The 26178-nt window shown below is 41.1% G+C and overlaps 1 protein-coding gene across 13 annotated transcripts in view; it reads left to right on the top strand.

Moving 5' to 3' along the window:
• The window catches only part of MAST4 (microtubule associated serine/threonine kinase family member 4), a 576955-nt gene that overhangs the window by 265592 nt on the left and 285185 nt on the right, over positions 1–26178 (top strand). For 5 of the 13 annotated variants that reach the window (XM_070586848.1, XM_070586851.1, XM_070586847.1 and 2 more), the window contains one exon: positions 11350–11424. The exons of the other annotated variants lie outside the window; for them this stretch is intronic. In XM_070586848.1, coding sequence (XP_070442949.1) covers positions 11350–11424 — 75 coding nt within the window. The remainder of the gene's footprint in view (positions 1–11349; positions 11425–26178) is intronic. 13 annotated transcript variants of the gene reach the window in all.

Here is a 26178-nt window from a genome sequence, read left to right as displayed (position 1 = left end):
TGGTTTCCTCTTCAACTCATTGGTATCTTTAGACTATGTAACAGTTTTCCAAGGGATATCTTTATCTTAACGTCTGTTTTTTACCAAATTCAAAGATAATTGGAGAGCAATGATACTAAGGAATGAATGAAATGTAGCCACTGGTTTTAAGGGAGCTGGGTGAAGGCTTGTCACTGAGCGCAATAGCATATGACATGCCTGATTGAAATACAAGGAGAAGACTAGGTAAGGGAGATAGCACAGCGCATGAGTATCTCATCTTCGGAGTGTGAGTGACAGCAGTGGCATCAGGAAGAGAGCTGCGCTGCCTAAAGACTTTCTCCTGGAAGCCAGGACATGATGGAGACGGTGGGTCACATTGTTTGTGGCTCTCTTAGAATGGGACTTTTAGTGGAGCAATAGGTTTTGATTTTAGTAGGGATTTGCATTCCTTTATGAAACGTCTCAGCATGCTTGAGGTCACTGAACCTAAAAAGCCAAACTGATAAATCAGCGCTACCTTAAGTAAGTGGCTCACTGTATCTTACTGTTGATCGATTATGACTAATGAGAGGTTCTTTGGGGTGGTGGTTGAAAGTACAGACTCTGTGGCCAGTCTGCCTGGATTTGAATCCCCATTCCACTTCTTACCAGCTTGTGACCTCATACACATTTTTAAACCTTTTTATACCTTTATTTTATCATCTGTAAATTGGGAATAACAGTAGTCCCCATTTCCTAAAGCTCTCATGACGACTAAAGTAGTTCATACATGTAATGTGCAACAGAGCCAGCACACAGGACATGCTCTGTATAACTGTTAACTATTTAGAAACTCATATATTCACCAGGATATTTACTCTCCTCTAAGGATCGTGCAATTATGATTGAGACAATAGAGCTGCTTCTCTGGTTCTTTACTGTTGCACAGGAAGAGAGGTTCTGGTTTCGAGAAGTGTTGCTCACAGCTGTAAGTCATGGAATGCTGCTTACTGCTTTAGGAGTCCTTCAGGATTAGGTATTAAGGAGTTAAAGACAAAAGTCTTACAATGTTTCTTTAAATATCTGTTTCAGCTGCAGAAGATTAGCACATTTTTCTTGGCAAAGAACACCTTCCCCTTTTTTTGCCCGAGCACTTTTTCGTCAGCAGCCTTCCTTGTTTTTCTTCCCGAGCACTTCCTCGGCTCTATCTTTCTGTCATCTGCCCTCACTCTATTCTCTACGCTTCAGCACTTCCCTCCCACCACTTCCCATCCGCTAACTCAAAAAAAAAAAAAAAAAACCAACAAACTTTGCTCATTGATTGTTTAGCATGTTTCCTTCCTAGTTTGCATTCCCCTGGGCGTCTGGGACAATCAGGGTGGAAGTGCAGTGACAGCATGGGAAAGTCACTGTGCATGGACAGCACTTTTGCAATGCAGTCAGGATACACGACTGACTGACTGACTGATGGGCTAACAGGCTGTGGTGCTCCGAGGCAGGCGATGAGGCCATCTGCTTCTAGTCTGCAGTCAGCGCTCAGTTATCTTTAGAGGTTAGCTCAGGATTTGCCTTATATTGGATAACTAGGGGAGCCTATCGTATGCTTTTGTTATGTGTGATTTTTTAATGTTATGTTGGGATCTGAGCCATTGGTGATCCCCATAAAGCCTGGAACTCCCAGGTCTAGGCTCTATTCACAGAGGTACAAAATGCTCAAAATCCTTATGAAATCAGTTATGTGGAGTTTGCAACGAGAAGGGAAGTGGGTTAATGTTAGAGGCGCCATAAATCAGTGGTTACTGAGAGCCATCTTGGTACCATTAATAGCCAGCATTTATCAAGTGTTTACTCATGCCAGGCACGTGCTGAACATGATGCCTGTGTTATCTCATCCCACAGCCTGACAGAGGCAGCTGTTTTTATCCCCATCATACAGATGCAAACATCTGCGGGTCTTTTGGACCTTTTCCTCTATGGTAGAGTGCCGTCCTCCCATGCTGTGTTACCCCACAGGGCAAAGACTGGCAGTAGAACTGCTGTGGAGAAGCGAACATGCAGTTTGTTTATGTTCTCCAGATAAAAGGAGGTTTTGGTTAAAGAGTGGAGAATGGAATTATAGCATCGTGACCTGAACTTGAGGATGATTTTATTTGTACCTGTTTAAAAAGTCCACATCTTCTAAGCATCCAGGGCCTTATTAATGAGAGGGAGGGACAAGATGACCTTTCATCCATATATCCCACCCAAGAATTTATACTGATTACACTTGTGGTAGAAGACGTGGTTGTCGTTGTGTTACGGGTTAGCGGTGTTATATCGGATGTTCAGAGTTGTAATTATGACTGGGGTGTGTATATGTAGGCCCTCCATCTGTTTCGCATATGAATGTGTGTGATAAGTAGCTGCAAGATGAGAGGTCAGTGAAGTGGCATGCTACTCCAATCTGCACAGCCAGGCTGCCTCCCCTTTCCTGGGACCCTGACCATTCTCCCCACGGCTGCTGGAACAGATGAATCAAATCCAAACAGCTTTGAGGAGCCTAGCTCATCCCCCTGCCTAATTTAAACCCCAATCAAGTCTAATTATCAGAGCCGTATTACTTGCCAGCAATAATTTCCTTTTGGGTACAACTCAGAGCTGAAAATTTTCTTTTACCTTCAGAAAATTGGTTTACCTTTAAATTTTTTCCCCCAGATTTCCCTGTGGAAAATTGGTTCTCTTAATTTAGGTATCTTGTAATTTTTCTCATTAAAAAATGTGTGGCATGTGATATCATTAGACTTTTTTTCTGAATTGAAGTGACTTCAGTGAGTTGACATATGTGCTGCAGTATAATTGTGCTGTGTTTTTGGAGCTCAAATCAGTAATTACATCCATAACCTTATTGTCTATGGTAAAATATGTTAACTGGTCTTTGACATAAAACTCATTAATTTGAATCAATATATAATGTTCTGAAGTGCTCTAACAAAGGATCATTGACTGATGGGTATAATATAGTCTAAGACCCAAACATTTCTGTATGAACAGCAGTAACCGTAAACATTTTCTAAATAGCAAGTCAATATGATGATTCCCAAAACATACATATTATGATGCCTACCAGAAATTTGAACTATGACGTGAGCCCAATCATTGAATTTACTCCTTTTTAAAACATTATATCCTGGATGTTTTTCATCTTTACAATACTGAACTAACTTTCAGAGAGGGTGTTGGAATTTCAAACCTTCAAATGCCTGGTGCCTAGTTACAGATGTGGACGCTGGGGCCCAGGAAGGTTGGTGGCAAGGAGACTGGCCCTCGGTGAGATCTTCTTTACCCACTAAACCTCAGAGGGTGCCTGAGCTCCCTTCTCCATGGAATCTTAGTGGATTCAGTGTGGAGTGGCTTTTCTGCTTCCCTAATGTTGAATAACTTTAAACGGCAAATTGAAGTGTACCAGGGTTGGCCAGTAAATTTGAATTCAAAGTAAGAATTTTATCAGGAATCCAATCCCAGGGTTTTCTTTTGACTTGAGACTGCAGACCCACCAAAATTACATTAATGTGAAACCTTGACAAAAGAGCACTCCTTGTCGTTAGGTATGTGTTGCTTCGCAGATAATACCCAATTCTCCCCTTGAGCATTTCTGGGGAGCGAGAGCCAGAGAAGAAAGGTACCAGGTGGCTTCTCTGCTCAAATTGTTTGCCTCTCCTCCCACCAAACACAGAGGCATGTCCACAGCGCCTCAGTGCTAATGCATATGCCATAGTCGGTACAGCAAGGGCGACTGGGAAACTGCCTGGACCCAGCAGAGAGAAGGGAAGCAGTCCCTATGGCTGCTGCTGTTAACTCTGCTCAGTGACCGTGTGGGTGCCTTGTACCTTCTCTTTGACCTCCAAAGCACTTTGCGCCTTTCCCCATGTCTTTCTGTCTATCGATTGGTTGATCTCATCCCTCTGTCTCTTTCTGTCTCCCTCTCTCCCTTTCCCCACTTCTCTTCCTCTCTCTTCTTCTCCCTCCCTCCTTCTTTCTTTTTTTCCTCTCTCCCTCTACCCACCTCCTCCATGGACCTGCATCGAAGGGCTCCCTGCCTTCTGGTGTCTGGTTGGCTTCGGCCCAATGGGGAAGCAGGAGATTGAATGGAAGGAGGGAGAACAGAGAATATATAGAAATCACTGTTCTCTGGCTCCCTTCCTGGGCATTAGCACTGGCTGGCTGAATGTTCTTTTGAAGGTAAGGGTACCTGCCAGGTGACCCTCCATTCCCAGCTCTCTGTTTCAGGTTCTGGAAGCAGCCCCCTCCCTTTGCCTCTTCTGGTCTAGGGGTGGTGAAGGAGCGCCACTCCTTTTACTTCTTTGTAAGTAAGCCCTTTATCAAATTCTTCTCAAACCACCTAGTGTGAGTGTGCCCTCTGTTTCCTGCAGGAGCCCTGACTGAGACACTGGGTATGGATGAGCTGGTGTAATTATGCATCATATATATAAATTTGCTTCATTTATTGGTTTGATAATTATTTATCTACCATCCACCAAGAGCCAGATAGAGAACGAAAGAGACAAAGCGCCTGGCCTTGTGGAGCTTGTAGAAAAAAAGACAAGCACATACATATACAATATAATGTCAGGTAGTAATGACTGTTATGAAGTAAAGGAGGACAAGGGGACAGGAGTGATGGGGGCCTCGGTCCTCCTTTAGGGGAAGGGACGTTCCTGAGTGTCCTGAATGGAGCGAATAGGCATGCTTTGCAAAAACACTTAAAAGGAGTGTTTTCCAGGGAAGGGAATCTTCAGGCACCCCGAGCCGGGAATGTGCTTGAGGTGCTCTAGCAACAGCACAAGGACCAGTGTGGCCAGAGTGGAGTAAGTGGGGAACAGTAGGAATCCAGACAAGGAGCCTGGGCTGGTCACTCCATGCTCTGCAGGCCCTGGAAGGACTTTGGATGAGTAGAAGGGAAAGATACTGGAGGGTTTGGAGGAGAGTGACATTATGTATGTTTTATTAGGGTGGCTTCGTCTGCTGTTCGAAGAAGAGACTCTCTGGAGAGCAAAAGTAGCAGAAGAGAGATGTGAGGCTAGAGCTGGAATCTGGATGACTTGGATGGTGTTATGGCTTGAATTGGGTCTCCCCCAAAATATGTTGAAGTCCCTACTCCTATATGTTAGAATGTGCCCTTATTTGGAGATAGGGTCTTTACAGAGGCTATCAAGTCAAGAGTAAGTTTCGAGGGTGTTCCCTAATCCAATATACTGGTGTCCTCATAAGAAGGGGAAATTTGGACCCAGAGACAGACATGGAGAGGAAAGATGATGTGACGAGACACAGGGAGAGGTCAGCCATCGAGAGCGGCCTGGGACAACAGCTTCTTCCCTCACGGCCCTCAGAAGAAACCAAACCTGCTGAAACCTTGGTTTGAGACTTCTGGCCTCCAGAACTGTGAGACGATAAATTTCTGTTGTTTAAACCACCCAATTTGTGGGGTTTTGTTATGGCAGCCCTAGCAAACTAATACAGATAAATAACTTGGATGAGGTCGATAATGGCAAAAGTAAGAAAGGTTGAATGTGAAATATGTTAGGACGTTAAAACCAGTAGGATTTGCTGATGGATTAGATAAGGGATGGTGGGGGGTGTTGTTTCACCCATGGAAACCAAGATTAAGAACAAGACAGCACGGTTGACTCCCAGGTCATTGGTCAGAGCAACTGGGTGAATGGTGGTTCCCTTTCCTGGAGATGAGGAGCAGTGCGGAGGGCGGATATGGAGGGCAAAGGTCAAGAATTGGGTCATGGACCTGTGAACTTTGCAATCCCTGTTTGACATCTCAGAATAGGCAGTTGGAATCGAGGGAGAAATGTTATAGCAGAGTCATAAATGCCAGCTTATGGTGACCATCCCCTCCCCCCAAAAACCACAGAGCCTGGGGTGCTCACTCCCGTTGTCTGCCACCCAAGGTGATGTGACATCACTGGTTCCATGCAGATTAGTCAGCATACAGATATTTTTATATAGTTTTTAATATATTTATCTTAATATGTATTTAAAAAAATGTAACTGGCACAACAAAGCAGTGATTTCAAGGTGTTATTTCTTAGACCATCATTAAAAATTGAAGTATTTAAATTTTTAAAAAAGGGAGTTGGGGCTGGCCCCTTGGCATAGTGGTTAAGTTTGGCATGCTCTGCTTCGGCAGCCTGAGTTTGTGGGTTTGGATCCTGGGCTCGGATCTATGCCACTCATCAGCCATGCTGTGGCAGCGACTGACATATAAAGTGGAAGAAGATTGGCACAGATGTTAGCTCAGGGCTAATCTTCCTCAGCAAAAAAGAAAAAAGAAGAAGAAAAAAAAGGAGTCATCTTTTGAAATAAACCAGTTAAGAAAAGACTAGTATTCAGAATAGATGTAGTAGTACACATAGATCATGGATGTGGGAAAAAAATTAATAAGTAAATGACTGAAGTTTGGGACACAAACTAATGCATTCATAAGGAATTACTAGGTAATTCCTATTGTGTCACAGTTTAAGAACCATACCCTTGGTTTTTTGTGTTTTTTTTTGAGGTCTTATTGGCTTATAACATTGTGTAACTTTCAGGTGTACATTGTTATATTTCAGTTTCTGTATAGACTGCATCATGTTCTCCACCAGTGGTCTGGTTTTTATCTGTCACTGTACATCTGTGACCCCTCGGTGTGTTTTTTAACTGCAGGTCACATCGTTGATTTAGTGGGTAGAGACCAGCATTACTTAAATAGGTGCTAGACTAGATGGGAACATGGAGTGTATTGATGGTGGTATTGGCAAGTGTGTTTCATGTTGTAAAACTCATTTCCTGTTGAGCATCACAGTGAACAAAGTGAGAAGCCACTGTGTTAGGATTTGCTTTCAGAGGCGGGTATCCCTTCCCTGCCCCATTTTGGTGACTCTCTTCTTGAGCCAAGTTGAAAAACCTGGGTTTGAAAGTAGACAAGAACAGATGATGTACTTTCATCTTGACAAGGTTATTAATGATGGAGGTTTTCATAAATTATTCTGGGATTAGTTCTGTGGGTTTTAGAAGCCTACGATGTCATCGTTGAAAATGTGCTCTTGCTTCTAAATGGTGCGTTTTTTCCATGTTCATTTGGATTTCTGATCCCAATTTGGATATGCTTGGTAATTGTTAAATCACCTCAGCTTGTGAATTCTTTCAGTCAGTTTATTTTCATGGAATTTTTTGACTTTGCCTGGTTCTAGATTGCTTTATCGATGTGCAGGGGCCCCTTTACTGTGCCTGTTGGCAATAGCTTTGTTGTATTTAAGAATACTGTTTTGTAAGAGCTTCAATTGGGGCTGAAATGTATTTATCACAGACAAAAGGATGTCTCAAAAAAGAGTCAGGTGAAAAAGTTTATTCTTATCTGAGAATGCATGTGATTCTTTTCGGAATTAAAACTGTTTTGAGCGGCTGGCCTGGTGATGTAGTGGTTAAGTTCGCACGCTCAGTGGGCTGCAGTTCCCAGGTCCACATCCTGGGCACAGACTTAGCACTGCTCGTCAAGCCACGCTGTGGCAGCATCCCACATATAAAGTAGAGGAAGATTGGCACAGATGTTAGCTCAGCAACAGTCTTCCTCAAGCAAGAAGAGGAAGATTGGCAACAGATGTCGGCTCAGGGCCAATCTTCCTCACAAAAGCACAAAAACCTATTTTGAATGAACTTTTAAGAAGAGGTCTAGGAGCCCTTGAAACAATGATGTGATTTTCCATTTTGCTTTTTGCTTTTTTTTTCTTTAAAATCTCTAGGATGGAAATGTCTAATGATAGGTTTTTTAAAAAATAATGGGATAATAATAAAAAATAATGCCAAAATTATAGATACACTTAGTTTTAAATTTTCCTTGTGGCTCTAATTTTGAGATAGAATAACTTATACCTGATTTAAAGGATTAGGCTTTTAGAAAATGTAATGTCAGCCAGTAAATTCACTGGGTACCCATTATTTCATGCCTGATACATTATTTTTCACAGAGCATTCTTGTAAATATATTTATGTGATGCAAATTAAGCTAAAGTACTACGCTATCAGATCTGTAATGTTTAGGGAGCAATAATTTCTTTAAAAAGTATGATCTGCAGTGTTAAGGGATGTTTATAATTTCTAAAATGACTTGCTTAACAGGAGAAGGCTTGATGAAAGTATTTAGCATGGAGATGAAATATGTCTCCTTAAGTTTCCAGATTATTCACATGTCAACACTTCTTTTGTCATCTTTTAATAGTTTATTCATATAACTGAGGGCTGCTACTTTTGTTAGTGGTGGTTATCACTGCAAAATGATTTTGGTGACGTTGACCCAAGCAATATAATGTGCTTCTGTTTCCACAAAGCTAATGGTGAGGTCTCCAACCTTCCTTCTCCTGCCCTCTCTACCCTTGCGGTGAAGAGCCCCTATTTACATATGTAAATAAGCCGTTCAGCTGAGAGCCCCGTGGGCCTGCCCAGGTCCAGTCTGTTATTTTGCTGACATTGATGGCATTGGCCAGGAGGTAAATGGTACCACGAGAGTGATGTCTCAGTCTGGAATGACAGATTCCAGAGTCTGAAGGCTATGACTTAGGGGGAGAAATAGATTCTTGAGACTAAGAATTTGGGAAAAGAAAATGAAGTTATTAATTTTGTCTTTAATGTCCCAAGTATTAGAATTTAATGTTTTTCTCAAACATGGAAAACTATACCTATGAATTGTCATACAGGGATGTTGGTTTTCTGTGATACCATTTATGAGAGCCCTGTTCCCTGTTTTAAAAAGGTAAAGTGTTTCATAATTGAACAGATAGAGCTGACTGTGCTCAAAGAAGCAATGTTTGTGCCTTCCCAGGACATGTCAGGGAATCTGGCCTGTAACAGGACTGGAGAAAGAGAAAGAGAAAGCTTTTACATTGAGGTCTCCCAAAGTGAAGAAGCAGGCATATCCAGCTTCTAATGGATTAAATTCTTCTCAGAGGTTCCTACCTAGGACTAGCTGTGTACACCTTCCACAAAGTCTCAGTATCATCACATTAACTCTGGAATACATGAGCAACTAACCACCACCAACTTTTTTTTCAACAATAGAATAGCATGTGACTATTGTGTTGAAAATTAGGATTAGTTTAAGATAGGAGTCATATGGAGAAAACTTGCTGTGAGCTGCTCACGATTTCTTTATTTTCACTCCTTGTGCAATCTGTTAAAATGACATTAATCTTCTGGGCTGTTCTTTGGTTTCTATTAAAATGTATCGCTGGAATTGGTGTAAATATATTGATTATTTCGTAGACCTATTTGTTCATTGAAAGCAGACTGTTGTTGCAGACTCATTGTTCTTGATAATAAATGAGGTAAAATGGAGACCAGCTTCCCAAAACCCAGGTGCCTCCTCCACTCCCATTGAGAAGTGTGCTCTCCAAAACCGGCTTTCCACAAACTGGGAGTTGAGGATTTAGATTCTAGGTTTAATATCTGTGTCTGCCCCCTGCTGAGTTCATGGTGCAATTAGCTAATTAAAAAAAAATAACATTTTCACCTTGGAATCAGAAGAAGACCAATAAACCACAGGCCTAAGATTTAGTTAATTTGCGCATTGACTGTAATTGTGTGTTTAATGCCGAGATTAATTTTTTTTCCTAATGAGTGGAAGCCTGGCACGGTGCATTGGAACTCTTAAATCAGTTGTAATCATTCCAGAGGGAGGTTAATAAGGGCAGATAGTTCTCCAGATGTATTAATGAGAATAATTATTTATTTACATCTGATAACCTTTTTTAGGGAGGAGAAAGCACTAAAATTACTTTCTGATAAAGCATTAAATTTAGAGGAGAATTTTCCAATCAAGCCAAATAAACAATCTGTGATTTAAAAAAAAAAACAAAAAAACCAAACCACTTCTCATGTAAAAACTATTGATTCTATTGAATGAGAGGTCATACTCAGTTTTTTGTTTGTTTTTGTTTTGCTAGGTATTCTGTGAATTAATGAGCATCATTTATGCTGTTAAAGCTTTGGTACTTTTCTAGGTCAGCTGGGTTTGTAAGACTCTTTCCTTCCATTCTTTCAGAAGAGGGTAGGGGAAGAATGCATGTCGGTAGGGAAGTTACTAGGAAAAATATAATCCTGGCTTGCAATCTACTACTTATGACATTATAAGTATTATTAAGCATTATACTTTGGACACAGAAGCAGTGATTGTTGGCAATTCAAGTGCGTATGATTGATCTATGTCTTAAAAGTAATAGAGCTGTTATTCCTGGAAAAAAATTAAAGAATTCTTAAGTATTATAATATAGACATTACTTTTTTACCGAAGTAGAAGGTCTTTTCACTCTCTTCTGTCTATACAGCAGAGCAAATGCTAACACTCCATGTGAAGGGTGTTCCGCTCCATGTGGAGTCTTTCTCTTGGACTAGGGGCTTTAAACTCAGGGGTTTTCTGAGACTCTCTCTGTTGCTTAAACCTCCTCATCCCTGGAGTCAATGTCCACTGTGGATACTGCTTGCTTCTTAAATTCTGGTTTGCTATTGTCCAGTTTTGAAAGATGGGAAGTGAAATTCCGTACCATTTATGGGGACCCCTATTCCAAACTTCCTCTTTAAAACATAGTTCCTTGGTTTGTGTGTGTGTGTGTGTGTGTGTGTATGCGTGTCATAGCATGGATGAGTCACGGAGAAGGGTTAAGTCTTCTGTGTGGTCCATTTGTCCTATATCCTTACACAGGGATTTAGTGGGGGTAGTTCTAAGGAAAGACCACCCTTCTTCATAGTTCAAGTTAATAACCTTAATCCCAAGTCCCTATTTGAACCAATAAAATTGAATTGTGTTTAGGGGCAGAGTTTTCACTGGCTTCCAGACACCAGGAATTCTTCCAGGATGATGGAGAGAGGAGCTTGGATGGCAGGAGATTTTTCAAGGTTTTAAGATAGACTGTGATTTTCCTATCATTTTGGTGATATCCATATGGGTGGCAAGTCTAACTCCAAGTAAGCCCCTTAATGCCTTCCTTCTGATGTTCTAGGAAGATGGACTTCATGTTTGGGGAAATCGTGTCCCAGTTTTCCTTAGTGTCCTTGAAATGTAATTAGAGACAATATCAGATAATAGGCAAAGGAAGGTTTGATGGGAGATGTCTTTATACTGGGCTGTCTTCATGACTGTATTACACACACGCGTATATGAGGCTGTTTTTAACAGAATGTCTTGCATGTGGCATGTGCTTTTGTGGGGGAAACCTGTTGTGTGTTTTTATTATTAGATTTTAGCTAAAACAAAGTACAGTGCCGTTAAACACTGTCCCTCTCCCTTTTCTGACCATTTTCCCATCATTCCACACCCCACCTTCTCCCTTCCCACCTCTTGTTCATTCCCCATCTTCCATTCACTGTCAGGAAGGGCAGCCTCCGAAGAGCCATTTCAACTCAGCCCGACATCGCCAGAGACTAGTGGACCCAGCTGCTTCAAAAGTGAGTGTGTCCCGTCGCCCCGGGCGGCGGGTGTGCATGGCGGCATGGTCCCTCTGCGGAAAATGGGGTTGTGGGGTTTTATTTATGCCGGTGTATTTGAAGGCCTTAGAAGAGGCAAAGTCTCCTCTACTAATTCAAGACCATCCACACCAGTGGAGTTTGGTAAATGTTCAGCAGCCAGCCCTGAAAACAGACGAAATCCTGGTAGGTAGCATTTGCTGGTTTCTGGCATGTAAATATTCCTACCACTGCCAATGTCAAGTAGCAGTGTGACAAGGCTAAGCTCAGAGCAGGGAAGAGATGCCCACTAGAGTGCTAAGATATAGTTTTTTCACCATACAGATATGATTGACATAAACCGTAGTGAAATTTAGCAAAATAATTAAGTGAATCAGTTTTGGGTGTCTGTTACCTTTGTTTTCAATGTAGTGTATTTAATTATGAGTTTAGATAGTTGTAATTTACAATAAGGGCTACATTTAACAACTGATGTGTAAAATTCCTGAAAATTTCCCCAGCTGAGTGGGTCAGCTCCAGTGCAGCATTTATACGAGCTGCATATTTGTTATGTGTTTGTGGGAGAACAGTCTTAAGCTGATTTGATCATGTCCACCTCTTACGTGCTGTGTAACAAATAGCAGCAGCCACAGAAAAGTGGCTGAGGTTTTGGGCGAGGATTTCCTAATTGCACACAACCGGAGTAAGTCACAGGCCAGTTCTGCTACACACAGACTTTTATAAAACAAACATTCATTAGCAAACAGGCACAAAGCATTCCTGCAGCCTGTCCCATAAAGTCTTTGCTTTCTGGCCTTTTAAATGCTCCAGCCAAATCTTTCTGGAAAGTTCCACTCCAAGTTGAGTGGAAGTTGCCTCCGACCACTTTCCAGAGGCAGGATTCTCTCACCTTTATAGTGGGCATCATGCCACAGGGCACCCCTGACCCAGCTGCTGGGCTTGAGGCCACTGAGCAGTTGGAGCCAGTCCTCGGGTACAAGTTGCAGACCTCCCTAGATTCTTATGCCCTGTTCCTGCAAAGCTGGAGAATGTCTCTCAGATGATTTTGCCAATTCTCTTACCTTAAATACCACTAGTTTCAACAAGGAAAGCCTGTTTTTCACATCCATTATGCTGACTAGTAAAGGCACCGATTTTGGTTTCAGCAATGAGAACCTGTTTCAGTATGTCAGTTAGCAAAATCTGTGGTGTGGACTATCTCAGTAGACACCTGTGATGTATGCTAGTTGACCACCCTGGGGAAGTAGATTCTGATTAGGGCCACTGACTGTGTACAGGATATAACTGTAACCAATGTGTATACTATTATATAACCTGTGCCCAAGTATTTGAAAGTGGACTCCAGACATCATAACCCTTTGTTACATTCATTAAGTGCCTCGGATGTCCCACTGCCCAAGCTCCAGACAACTCACTTTGTCTCAGGAGCCTTGTGATGACGTCATGGAAGTTCTCTTGGTATGTGAAGGGAAAAAATGAAGTAGGTGTGAATAAGTCACATGGTTTTATCGCATAAGACGTGCATTTTGCTGAAGTAGAGCACGGTTCAGAGTGCAGCAGGTCCTTCTCACGTCCCACCCGAGAGTTTTAGCTAACAAGTCACTAATGCATCGTGTGACTAAGCACGTCCACTGTGACTCCCAGCACGTACCTCTTGGTCGGTGGGGTCTTAAGCACTCAGTTGAGCATGTGCTTTTGTTGCTCCCCTTTCTTGTTTTTTCTTGTATTCGTTTCATTCTCCCTGGACATTTTCGAAAATATGTTTCTCATCATGCAAAGTGTTATACATTACACTGTCACTTAGCTGGTTTTCTTCTGTGGGTGGTGAGAGTCTTTTTGTTGCTCCACTTTGTTCTGAGTGAGAATCATGGCTTCTTTTTCCAGACAGACTCTAAGAGGAACTCATTAAGTTGCTATAAAGAAGATGTCTGGTGCCTTAGTGTGCTGTGTGAAAAGGTTCGGGCATGTTCCCAAATAGGTTTTAAAGGTCAGATCCTTTCCTCCCCAAAAAACTGCAGTAGTAGAAATTTGAGAAAGGGCCTAAAAATCTTTTCTAACAGTATGAAATGATGGGGAAGCCAATGTTTGCTGTGTGGATATGTTACTTGGCCAGTAAATAGCAAATGGAAATGTGCATCTGTGTAGCCAGTGACCTTTCATTATAAGCACATAGGTTTAGAATCTGCACTGTATCATTTTCAACTCAATACACCTGAGTTGTAGTAAAGAACTCTTGCAAATTACAGGTGCCCACGTTCTGAGGGCCGGTAACAATTTATGGTAAACCAGCTGCCAAATCTTTGAGAATATCGATTTTGTTGTGAGTCGGCATTGTGTAATCTTGGAAGAAGTGTCATCAGGTAAGGACGTTTAGTTTCCCAGTAGCAATACAGAGTGGTAGCAGGAATATGCTAGGCTGGGCTCTCCACTGGGCTTTGTGATAAACTGGCTCTGTGACCTTGGATAGCCGCTTAACACTGAGCCCTCATTGCTCTAGGTTTTCTCATCTGTAAAATGAGAAGAGAATATAGAATGTTCCCTTTATCAAATTATGGAATTATTTTTCTTTTCTCCCAAGGCTATTTATAACTAGATAATTTTACCATTTAGTCTGAGATTTTTGAATGGCGTTTCTCAATCCTAATATCCCTCTACGAATGCCATCATCCCTCATTACTCGCCAAGCGTTATTATTAGGCAATCTTCTATCACTGTCTTCAGTGGAAGTTAATTTTTAAAACAGAATTACTTTAAAGCTATGGGGAAAATATAAGCCAGATAGAAGGGGCTCATTTTCTGCTCAAGGAGTTGGCTTTTTTTTTTTTTAGCCTGAATTTTTTTCTCTTAGTAAGCCTTTTATGCTTTGAGTATAGGAAAACAAGCTTTCAAATCTGTTTTATTTGAATAAGAGTAAAGGGTTAGGGGGAAATCGGAGGTACATAATGTCCCTCTGATTGGCTAAGCCTGTCCACTGGGAATTCGGAAGTGTCTTTCTCTGTGAGAATATGCCCACCTGTCTGTCCCCCAGGATGAATGCTGTAACACAGCAAATGAATAAAAGCAAAACAGGCAATAGGAATAATAGTTCAAAGACCACAGAACAGTTATTTGTGGAGCTGCTGAAGGCCTCTGTTAAATAAAAATCAATTTGAGATGGGAGCAACAGGGACAGGATCTGGGGAGACAGAAGGGGGACAGGAAAGAGCACGAGAGTGTACAGAGGATTAGTTTTGAAATCTCCTGGCATTTCAGCACAAAAGGATGATGAAGATTTATTCTAGATGAGCTGTCATTTTCCATTGGAGGCTTTGCTGATCCAGAATAAATAGGGTCGTAAAGATTGTGTTGAAATTTTGAGCGTCTGAGAGTAAATAGTGGTAGGCATAGCATTTAATAAATTTCAAAACCAAAATGTGTTCAACATTCTATCCTCCTTTAAAAAACAAACCAAACTACCCAAAGGGGCAGATAACCCAACTACCAAAATCCTGCATATAATTCTAAGATACGTTGTTTCAGTCTACTATAGGGCTTGAAAATCCTGGTTACTAATTGTCAGCGATTTCTCTCCCTTTTTCTAATGAGAACAAGGTTTATAAAACCTGGCCTCCCTGCTGGGAAGATCAGCCCAGAGCTATCTCAGAGCAGATGGTCTTCTTTCCTCACTACTGTAAACCTTTTAGGATTGATCCTGTTTTTCATTTTTACCTATCTCAAGAGTAAATGTCTTTGAGACCTTAGAAACCCACTGTTCAGAGCAGACAAGAAGCTGCGTTGACCAGAATTCGTAGTTGCAAAGATGACGTAGAATAAAGGCGATGGAAATCATGGAATTGTGCTTCTGTCTGTAATACCAAAAGAAATAGGCTGATTTTTTTAAGCACTAAGGGAGACGGCTTTAAAATATCTACATTTTTGAGCCTTATTATGCATTGACTTTCTGGATGGTAATTAACACCCTCCTAGTCCCAGGAATTTCTTGTTTTTTGGAGGATGTAATACTTGTTACTATATTTAAGGATGTTGAAGGATGGGGAAGGGGTTGGGAAGACTGGTTGCCGTAATTATTCTGTGAGTATTTTAGTCACATAAAATGTTGGACTGTGTAAACTTTTTTACAAAGGCTTTTAGGGGTGATACATTTCTGATAGAAATTTTGGAGGTACCTTATAGTTTCTGTTTGTTTTTACATCAGCCATCTACAAATTACCTTTGGTCCCAGCTAAAATGAGCATGAATCTCATATCTGAAACTTATTAGCCATGGCTTTGGACCAATTACTTAATCACACTGAGAGCCTCAATTTCCTCATCTGAAAAATGGGTACCAAAATAATATCTACCTAATCAGGTTGTTTAAAGGAATAAATGAGATAACACATAAAAAGTTTTCACCACACAGGTACTTAATGAGTACCAAATTGTAGCTGTCTTTTGAGCTATGGTTACTCTTATCATGGTTATTAGGTAATCCTTATTCAACTTTTGGGGGCTTTTTTCCCCATTTTGTGAAATAAGGGGTTAGGAGCAGATCGTCTTTGAGGTGGAACATCCGCATGGTTAAGTCTGGAGAGTTCTGCTTGTTTTGGAATGTCTAGCATGCACTCAGTGTGTGTCAGGCATGGATGAATATAACTGGCAGGATTTGGCTCTTACCTTCAAGACTATAATGTAATTAGCAAAGAAATAAAGCAGAGGCCATAATAAATAGTATGGTAAACAGTATCAGCACGCTGTTGATTTTGAACAGATGGAGATCTGTGAGCAGCAGTCGGAAGAGTCTCCCTGGAGCTGGTGGGTTTCCACCAGGGCCTTCAAAGGAGGACAGAACTTTTTAAACAGCGTTGAATGTAGGACATGAATCTGATGTGAATGCACGTCGTAAGGTGATCCGCCAGACCGGAATGGAGGGTGTGTGGCTCGTGGCAGATGTGGAAGGATCCTCCTGTCCTGGCCCCCCTGGTGGAACACGTGCAGGCTCTGAGATCACCCAGACCTGTTTTTGAATTCTGAGCACCAGCTCTGCGGCCGAGGGAAGATCTCTTGTTTCCTCATCAGCACAATGGGGGGATAACAGTATCCTCCTCATTAAGAATGTTGTAATTAAATGGTCTGGTGCAGCCATTCCACAGAGTAATCAGGCTGTTTAGGGGAGCAAAACGGCAGCCCTTAGTTAAACTAGACATAGGCTGCCCTATGACCCAGCAATCTGAATCTGAAAAAAGTGGCCTCTGTCCCAGGACACAGATGCTTCTTGCAGCATTGTTGTTGTGCCAGAAAGTTTGGGAGTGTTGTAGGTGTAGACAGTTGAGAGAGTGAGTGGAAAATAGGGTAGCTGCCATCGTAACATCCGGTAGTTAGAAGCAGCAGCACGAGGGGCAGGCGGCAATGCGGATGGAGCCTAGGACATCACCATGCAAAAACAAGTTAGAATCCAGTTGTCTAGTTCCGTACGTGTAATGCTAATTAAAAATACATGCACACCATACAATTTACATTCTCCAAGAGCTCATACAAAAGCTGGATATCCATCAGGCACATTAGAAGGTTGCTGGGAGGCAGGGAAGGGGTGAGGGGCATGGGGTGGAAAGTAAATAGACAGGTGAATAAACTGATGGTGGCAGTACTATGCCGTGGACTGACGAGGAGGATTAACCCTCCCCTCTCCTCTAGGCTGCATTCTCTCCAGGCAAAAAAATACCTGGGCCAAGAAAGACGATATATGGGAGACTTAAATGTTCCAGGATTGGAAGCAGCCACGTGTGAGGGAAATATGGCAACTGCAAATCATTGGAGAGCTAGTGCTTATGCAGCCCTGACGTCCAGGCGCTTCCCACACAGGATCCCTCCTGACTCCTCCTAGCAACCTCACGGGGGCAGTACTGTGACTGCCATCCTTCAGGTGAGGAAACTGAAGCTGGGTGAAGTTAGATCACTTGCGCAAGATCACACAGCTAGTAAAATGGAAGCCAGGATTTAACCCAGTCAGTCTGGCTAGTGGAGTCCCTTTTCTAAACCATCCTGCCTTGCTGCCTGATGGACATAACTGAGGTGGTGAGAGAGGAGCAGACGCTTCCCACACATGACGCCCTTGGCACATGCCTGGCAGTGGCAACTACTTCCTTTTTGTGGGGGCTAAGTTTTTTTTAATTGTGTGTACTTGGGTGTGTGCGTGTGTATCAAACTTTTTATTGAAATATACACTCACAAGTGTACAGCTTGATGAATTTCCACAGACTGAACAATCCTTTGTGACCAGTGCCAGATCAAGAAGCAGAACACGATGGGCAATTCTGTAAAAGAAAAACTTTTGTTTTTGTTTTTTACTGGGCACTAAGTTAGGATGCCAGAAAGTGACATCATGAAAAACATAAGCCTTTAGAAGCAAAAACAATAGAAATGTGAAATATTTTAAAAATTGCTACAGGTATTGGGCATTTCTAAGGAGTAGAAAAAAATCCTCTACCTTTTCATTGATTTTACCAAAGTTAGTTGCTTTTGTTGTGACTGGCCACGGGGCATAGACAGCTCATGAAGGAAAGCAGAAAAGTCCCTCAGTGGATTTAAGGCGACCTCCTGTTACCAAAGGATAAAACAGATTGAGCTGCAGGCATTCGTCAGACATAAATAAATAAATAGATAAACATCTGCCGTGCTTTGGATCATAAGGAAGACCTTGTGGTGAACAAATGATATTTTTATTTCTCTTCCAGTCATTCTTTAACTCTAGCAGACAACTGTCTCTGATGTTTGCTCTCGACTCCTATGGGCTGCATTGGCAAGTTTACAAGACAAAACTATGACAACGTACATCACACTGAAGGGATGATGTTTTCCAACGTTCCAAATGATGAATTCCCTTTTTTCCTGTCCAAGAAGAGTGTCATGTTGCATTTTGGGGCTGTAGTTATAATGTGATCTGTCTACCTGGCAAACCTGTGCACAATAATTCACTGCCTGTGGCAGAACAGCGAAGAGAAGTTAAATAACTTGTAGAAGGTCACAGAGCTAGTAAAAGGTGAAGCCAGGATTCAGACCCAGTTAGGCCCTGTGCTTAGCCACTACACCGCACTCTTTGCCTTCACGGTCCAGGAAGAGCTCGCCTCTTTCCCAGGGACGCCCTGTACTAGGTGGGCAGCATTTCTCAGGGTTGCAAAGAAGGCAACCACTATCCCCCCAGGTGATTTTCATTTTGCCTCGAGGGCCAGAGACATATGTTGACCTACATGCCACTCTCCTGCCACCTGACTCCACACTGCCATGAACCTAGATAATGCTGCAAAGCTGTCTGAAAAGTGTTGATTCTCCTTGTTGTTCGGACCTGTCTATCCCAGTTGACAAGGATTTTTGTCTCTTTTGACTTTAACAGAATTCCAGACCCCTAACAATTCAGTTGAAAAATGGGCAAGGGTGCCCCAGTTTTTTCAGCCTAACATCTCTCTACTCAGACACATACAAGTAATTCTAAGGAACGTGGATTCTGTGTATTTGTTTCCCATGGTGCTATCATGTGTGATATAAACACTGTATTAAAGCACTTGGAATTACAGGGCTAAAACACGTCCTTGGAATTCTGCTCCAGTAGGACATACTGAGTCTCTGTTTCGTGGCCAGGCACTGTGGGATTCAGTGCTTAGACTTGAGGTGAGTATAGCCAGCTGCCTTTTGAAGAATCACTCCTTAATCTTTTTTAAAGCACTTTTTTATTGAAGTGTAGCATATAAACAGACAAGTGCAGATGTTTTCAGTTTGATATTGTTCCACACATCTTAGATGCTGCATTTTTTTTCCTGTAATAGTAGCACATATCCAAAAAGTACAGATATCAGTGAACTTTCACACACTGACTATACCCATGTAGCAGCACCAAGGTGAAAGGAGTGTTACCGGCACCCCAGAAGATCCCTTTATGCTATGCTTGTAGCAATTTTCAGAATATTTTAAATTTTTATTGCTTTTGTTTTCAAAGTCTTATATGTCTTTCCTAATATTGCTTTCCAACATCCTAACTTATCATCTCGTAAAATGATATTTGTTTTTGTTTTTGTTTGTTTTTAAGGAAAAGATGGGATTGGGCTTCAAAACACAGGTAAAATAAAGAACAAGTGTAAAGACCATGGTCACTATGGCTTTTAATATTTCAGTTGCTGGAACTTCTATTTTGTTTGAATGTTGTGACCAAAAACATTAAGGAGGAAACACTATTTAGTTTGGACTGTTTCTCTTTCCTCACACAGATTTTTGCAGCAGTTACCTGTCTCCTGTTTTTACTTTTTAGCTGGCAAAGGTTGAGTATGCATCAGTGAATTGTTACAGCCTGGCCTCTCTTGTCCTGAAGTGGATTTTTTTCCCAAGGGCTTTAAAAAACTAGTGAATTGCATTTGTTGACTTTTCTCAGAGTCCTCAGAGTTGTGCTTGCCAAAGACTTGTGTAACAGGCAATTGGCCAAGATAAGATTAGCAATTTATTTGGAGGAAAGGGGTAGGAAATCTTTTTAATTTAGAGGTGGAAAGATCACAGAACGGGTTAAGTACAGGTTACTTAATTTGGTTCTAGATTTATGAAGAATTACTGACATCATCCAGTCATCCCTTTGCCTTCAAGGACTTCTGTATCTTCTTTGCCCCTATATCCCTACACCCCTCAGGCAAAAAGACAAATAAATCAAAACATAACCAGCAACTCCAAAAAAAAAAAAAAGTAATTTAGAGATTTAGCCAGGCAACTCTTATCTTGCCTGGGGATTGTTTCCTAGCAATACTTGAAAAGAGCAACCCGAACAGCCTAGAACCACTTCCTGGCAATGCTGAGAGACCAGGATATCTGTAACTGGCTTCAGTACCTTGATAAATCTATTGCCTGTTTTAACATGTTTTCAAGTTAATTTTTTTTTTGGATAAAATACTACCTTCCCATTACATCACACACATTTATCTACTTCCTCCCTGAAAAAGAGATTTGACTATGATGTTCCCAAATACAGTTTATGTTTATTCTGCTCAGAATTCACTGAGCCTCTTGGATATGTGGATTGATGACTTTCATCCATTTTTGGAAAGCCCTTGGCCATTATCTATTCAAACATATCTTCTACCTCATTGTCTCTCCTCTCCTTCTGGGACTCCATTTATACCTAGCCTATGTTAGGCAGTTTGATGTCCCACAGGTCTTAGACACCCTTTGTTGTTTTTTGCTTTATTCTGTTGGTGATTCACTATGGGTAGTTTCTATCATTTTGACTTAAATTTTCTTATCCTTTCCTTTGCTTTGCTCAGTTGGCTGGTAAGTCCATTTCATTCTGATATCTTTCAGTCTAACTTTTCTGTTTTATTCTTTATTATCATTATAGTATCCACCTCTCTACAGAAATTTCTCATGTCTTCATTCATGTTTTCATATGTGTTTGCCACTGTGTCCTTTAGCATAGTTATTTTTGAGTCTTTGTTTGACAGTGCGAAGATCTTGGCTATCTCTGATCTGTTTGTGTTGTGCTTTTCTTTTCTTGACCATAGCTTGCAACAATACTCAGAGCCGGCTCAAGTAGAGAGCAGAATGACTCAGCACCCCTGCTCAAGTGGTGTGACATAGAAGAGACACACTTTTTCTGGAGCTAAATATTATTTACCTCAGTTTCTATTGTTCTTTTATTCAAAATGTTTGGTACCTACTCAAAATTCTAGATACATGAAGAAGCAAAATGTCCTATTTCTGAGGCTTCCTCTTCCACTTAGGATGTAGACAATGACAAGCGACCATTGCTGTTACCTTAACAATCAAAACAAGTTGGATAAGCTACAAAATTGTAGTTTAAAAAATCATTTAAAAAGCTAAGGTCATAAGTAAACCTTAAAAAAGTAAATTTCAGAAGGTAGTACACTCTTGAAAGGAAGGAAGAGGCCTGGCTAGCTCTCAGCCATGGTGGAATGGCAGGAGGATGTGGAATCTGCCATAGTGGTTAAGGGAGTAACCAGTCAAAATCACAGCATAGTTTTCATTTCCAGCTTTTCTTCATAGCTTCATTCATGTTGTTGAGAGAAATGGTCTCTTGCAATTGTCTACAGCCTAAGTGGAAGTCTCATAAATAGGAAATGTGTCCAAGGAGATCAGGAAATTTGCCAAAAGGGAAAAGAGAACAAAGATAAGCCTTGGCCATTGATAAATAGGGGCCCATTTCTGTTATTCTGTCACTGTTAGAAACACATGGAAATGGTAATGGTTCTTGTTTACTGGGTTTATCTTTCACGTGAACTATAGGCCTATGGTGTGGCAGTCATGTGTTTTTATGCTTTGTTCTTTAGAAATTTGATCACTGTGTTACACAACGGATCTGTTTGTGTAGCTCTTGTTTTCAGTCTTGTCTTGGATTTGTTGTGCAGTCTTGCAGGGTGTGCTAGGAGACACTATTGAATTATAGCACAGGGCACCTACCTCTTTCATCATGGTGCAACGCAAGACTGTGAAATTCAGTTACTAAGTGCAGTCACTGGTATATTACGTGGCAGTAATTTGCTCTCTGCTTTTATGGTCATCCTATCAATGTACTAAAATGAAGGCTCAGTTAAACCTACATTTCTCAAAGCATACTCTGTGTACGTGCCTGACTGGTGTTTCCCCCAAAAGTGTTCCATGGTCCCATTAATTTGGGGAACACTGCAGACCTTGTCCCTTGCTCTTGTTAAATAAAATGCTAATAATTGCAAAAATCTTGGGGAAATCTTGCAGTAAGTAAAATCTTTGGGCTATGTTTAACTAGGTGTTTCTCAAACTTATTTGAATACAGAACCTTTTGCCAAGGAACTTTTTTCTTATTGAGTATGCCATTAACAAAGTTCTTTTGGAAATGTTGAGTTAAATGGACTCTGTTGCTCTTTATTTCAGGGAATATGAATAATTCATATTGGCTGCCATTCTGTACACCTGGAAAACATCTTTCCCACTGCTTTCTGATAAGGGAGCTTGCACTTTTGGAGGAAGGAAGAGCTGTAATCCAGAAGCCTATCTGATTACAGGGGTACTCCTTAGGATCTTCTACTTACGACAGCGTTAATGTTGTAGTGCCATACCATTGTAGGTATAGACTGGTCTCAGTGGCATAAGTTGTCCAAGGACTGTCTGAGTTTGCTAGTCCGGGAAAAGAAGCTAGGTCAGCTGTCATATCCTCCTAAATGAAAAAAGACAGCTAGCTGCCTAGACTGCAATTGGAAGGAAAGGTCAATCAATATGTTACCTTTTCTTCCATATGTTCCTTGCCTGCCGGCTGAGTTGTGCCTTCTCACTGGTCGTGGTAATCTCTTCTGCTAAATTTTATTTTAACCTTGCAGATAGGTTAAAGGAAGGGCATAGTTAATAACATCTTCTCTCATACACCTCTGAGCATATTATTTGGGCTGAGTCTTGCCCCCCCTTCCCTCTAGCCCCTAGCCCGGCGCAGTCCTGCTTAGAGGGAGAGTTGTTATGCAAGTAGCTGGTTTTATTTATTGTGGGAATTTCTGCTAGAGCTCCGTCATGCTCTTGCACAGACAGAATGCAAGCGTTATTGTGATTTTTGACAGTAGCTGGGATCTATGTGGAATAGGGGTTTTTCAAAACATTTCTCAGTCAATATGTTTACTCTACTTCAGCAGCCATGCAGTGTGATATGGTGCATCACCAATACTTGAAATAGACTGCAACAGGAGGTCAGAACGGAGCATAGATTTTCTAACACAGCATGTTAGATGAAATGATTTTGTGTACTTTGAAGTGGAACATTCAATCAGAATTTTCCACACTTTTTAGTTAAAGCAACACTGTTATTTATTGATGAAAGGTAGGCTGAGAAAAGTACAGAATACAAACACAGTAGACAACAAATCTAGCATTATTCTGGTCATAGCAAGAGAGAATTTTTCTCTTGTAATTTAATGAAAGCTCCACGAGGTGAGAAGAGTCTACTTAAAATATACACTATAGGATGCTTGGAACATATGCCAACTTGGTTAGCATGTGTGTAGATAAAAATGGAATCTGGCTTTCTAAGAGGTTTGCTTTTCATTGAGATGGACTTCATGCTTGATAAAGGGCAATTACAACTGCCCAGCTAACCTATCTTGGCTTAGTTTTAGAGTAGCAGAATTCATTTAGAAAGCACCTGAGAGTATCAATAAAGAATTCAAGGATAGATTCTCTAAGCTTTCATTCAAATAGGCTGAGAGAATATTTAGATTTATTGCTAGTTTTCATCTGTCCTTTGGTGCACAGAAGATACATCAGCATAAGTACCTATTATGTAGATGAACACTTTATACTTTCAAATTGCAAAACCTCAGGTTGCAATGTCAGATTTGTGCATGAATATTTCAGACAGAACAATAACCTAGTATTAGCCTGCTTGATGTGTGCCAGTCACTGTTCTAGGTCCTTTATATGTATTATTTCATTTAAAGCTCACGATGACAGTATGAGGTCTTATTACCTGTAATTTCTAGTGAGGGAAGGAGGCCACAGAGAGGGTAAGTAGATTGCTCAAGGCCATACTCCTAAGCCAGTTTTCTGAGCCGCTCTGCCTGGCTGCCTCCCTGATGCTCTGTTACCCCAACACGTTCATCCTGGTGGCCCTAAGGACTCGTGGGTTAGCATCTTAACTCAGTTAGTGTATAGCACTTAGCACATACGATTTTTAGATTTAGATTCTTTCTTTAAAAGAGACGTATGATCTCTTATATGTAGAATCTAAAAAAAACTGAACTCAAACAGAGGAAGGGTGGTTACTAGGGGCAGGAGGGGGTGGGGAATGGGAGCAATGTTTAAGGGCACATCCTTGCACCTAGGAGATGCATAAGTTCTGCAGACCAAATACACAGTATAGAGATTATGCACCACAAAACTGTGTTATAAACACTGAGCTTGCTAAGAAACTATGTTGTAATTGTTCGTACCACCAGAAGGAATGATAATTATGTGACATGGTAGACGTGTCAGGAAATGCTACAATAGCAATCATATTGCAATATAAATGTATCAAATCAATGTGTTGTACACCTTAAACTTAAACAATGTTAGACGTCTATTATATCTCAATAAACAGAGTTCTTTAACAGTCTGTTTTCTTAGCTACTGCTTTTTTCTGATTGATGTATAGTTCACTTCAGTATAATTCTTTCTCTTTTTTTACTTTGTTTTCTTTCTTTAGCACTTAAAGTGACAGAACCATTTAAAAGCATTAGTGCAAATTTACCAGCTTGTCTAAATAGTGTGGCTTTGAAAGGTAGTTTAGGCTGCCTATAACTTTGTATTCTTCAGTGTTCTAAAGTTAATTTGCCCTCTTTGTTAATACTATTTTATAGTATTGTCAGCTTTTACTGTTGTTGTTGTTTTACTTTGATTCTGTAGTCAGGAATCCAGAATCAACTATCAGTTTCAAGTTTCCAAGGCAAGCTGGTGTAATTCACCGTTAGAACACACAGTTTCTGTGGAATGCGGTCATCATGTCGGTACAGTGACTTCGAGTAGACTTTTTATTTTTCCTTGGAAGAACCTAATTAGTGTAATAGAAACCAAAGTGGGAACCACTGAGCTCACTCCTGAATTACACATGGCAGCATTCAGCTATGATAAGGGGAAAAAAATCTTTCTGCTTGGAAACTAGTTAATCTTTTTTGTTAACAAAAACAAGATGCCACCCAGGGGCTGGCCCCATGGCCTAGTGGTTAAGTTTGGCGTGCTCCACCTCAGCAGCCTGGGTTCAGATCTTAGGTGAGGACCTACACCACTCATTGGTGGCCATGCTGCGGTGGCAACCCACATAGAAAATAGAGGAAGATTGGCAACAGATGTTAGCTCAGGGCCACTCTTCCTCAAGCAAAAAGAGGAAGAATGGCAACAGATGTTAGCTCAGGGCCAATCTTCCTCAGAAAAAAAATAAATAAGAAGCTACCTTATGAAAACTTTTTTGGGTCTCAAATTTAAATGTCTACCCTTGTTGTAGTCCTTGTGATCCAAAACTTCACAAGGGATCATTTTGACTGAGGGAAGGATTCTGTCTTCGCCAGTGAGAGCAGAATTCAGTCTTTGGGAAGAAGCAATTAAAACCCCAGAGCTGTTATTGCTTTTGATGCATTAAAAAAAAAAAAAAGGCAAAAGTTTCACCACCCTGTAATATTTTCTGCTAATTAACTGTCACAAATTTGATGCCATAGAGTTTGGAGTCTCTTTGGTTAACTTCAAAGTCATTAACATACACTGTGCAGCCCTCCCAAATCTATTTTGGAAAAAGGAACCACATCGACAGATCTGTAATCAGTATTTCCAAGGCTTTTGTTTCTCATGGAACCCAATCATGATTTCAGGAACATTTGGTCAGTTTCTTTGGGTAACAAGCACTAGCCTGCTAATGCTTGGAGTTGATGGTGCCAGGGCCCTCTTGACACCTGGTGTGCCTTTGGATACACTGGTCCAAAGCTGACTTGCGAAGTTCAGTACTATTTTTGGAGAGTATCAGGAATGTATTTAGCTGCAAATAGCAGGAAACTCAACTAATAGAGGCTTTGTTAATAAATAAATAAATCAAGATTTGTTATTTCTCAAATAAAAGTGTTTGTTGGTTGAGTGTCCAGGGCTGGTGCAGCATGGGAAACAGTGTCGTCCAGGCCGCTTTTCTCTTTGCTCTGCTGTTCTTAGCATGAGGGCTCTGACCTCGGGCAAATCACAATGTAAGTTTTTCAAGATTCAATTTTCCCATTAGAGGAAATAGTGGTGC

Source organism: Equus przewalskii, chromosome 20, assembly GCF_037783145.1.
Source record: "Equus przewalskii isolate Varuska chromosome 20, EquPr2, whole genome shotgun sequence".
Lineage (NCBI taxonomy): Eukaryota > Metazoa > Chordata > Mammalia > Perissodactyla > Equidae > Equus > Equus przewalskii.
This window is presented reverse-complemented; position numbering and strand designations above follow the sequence as displayed.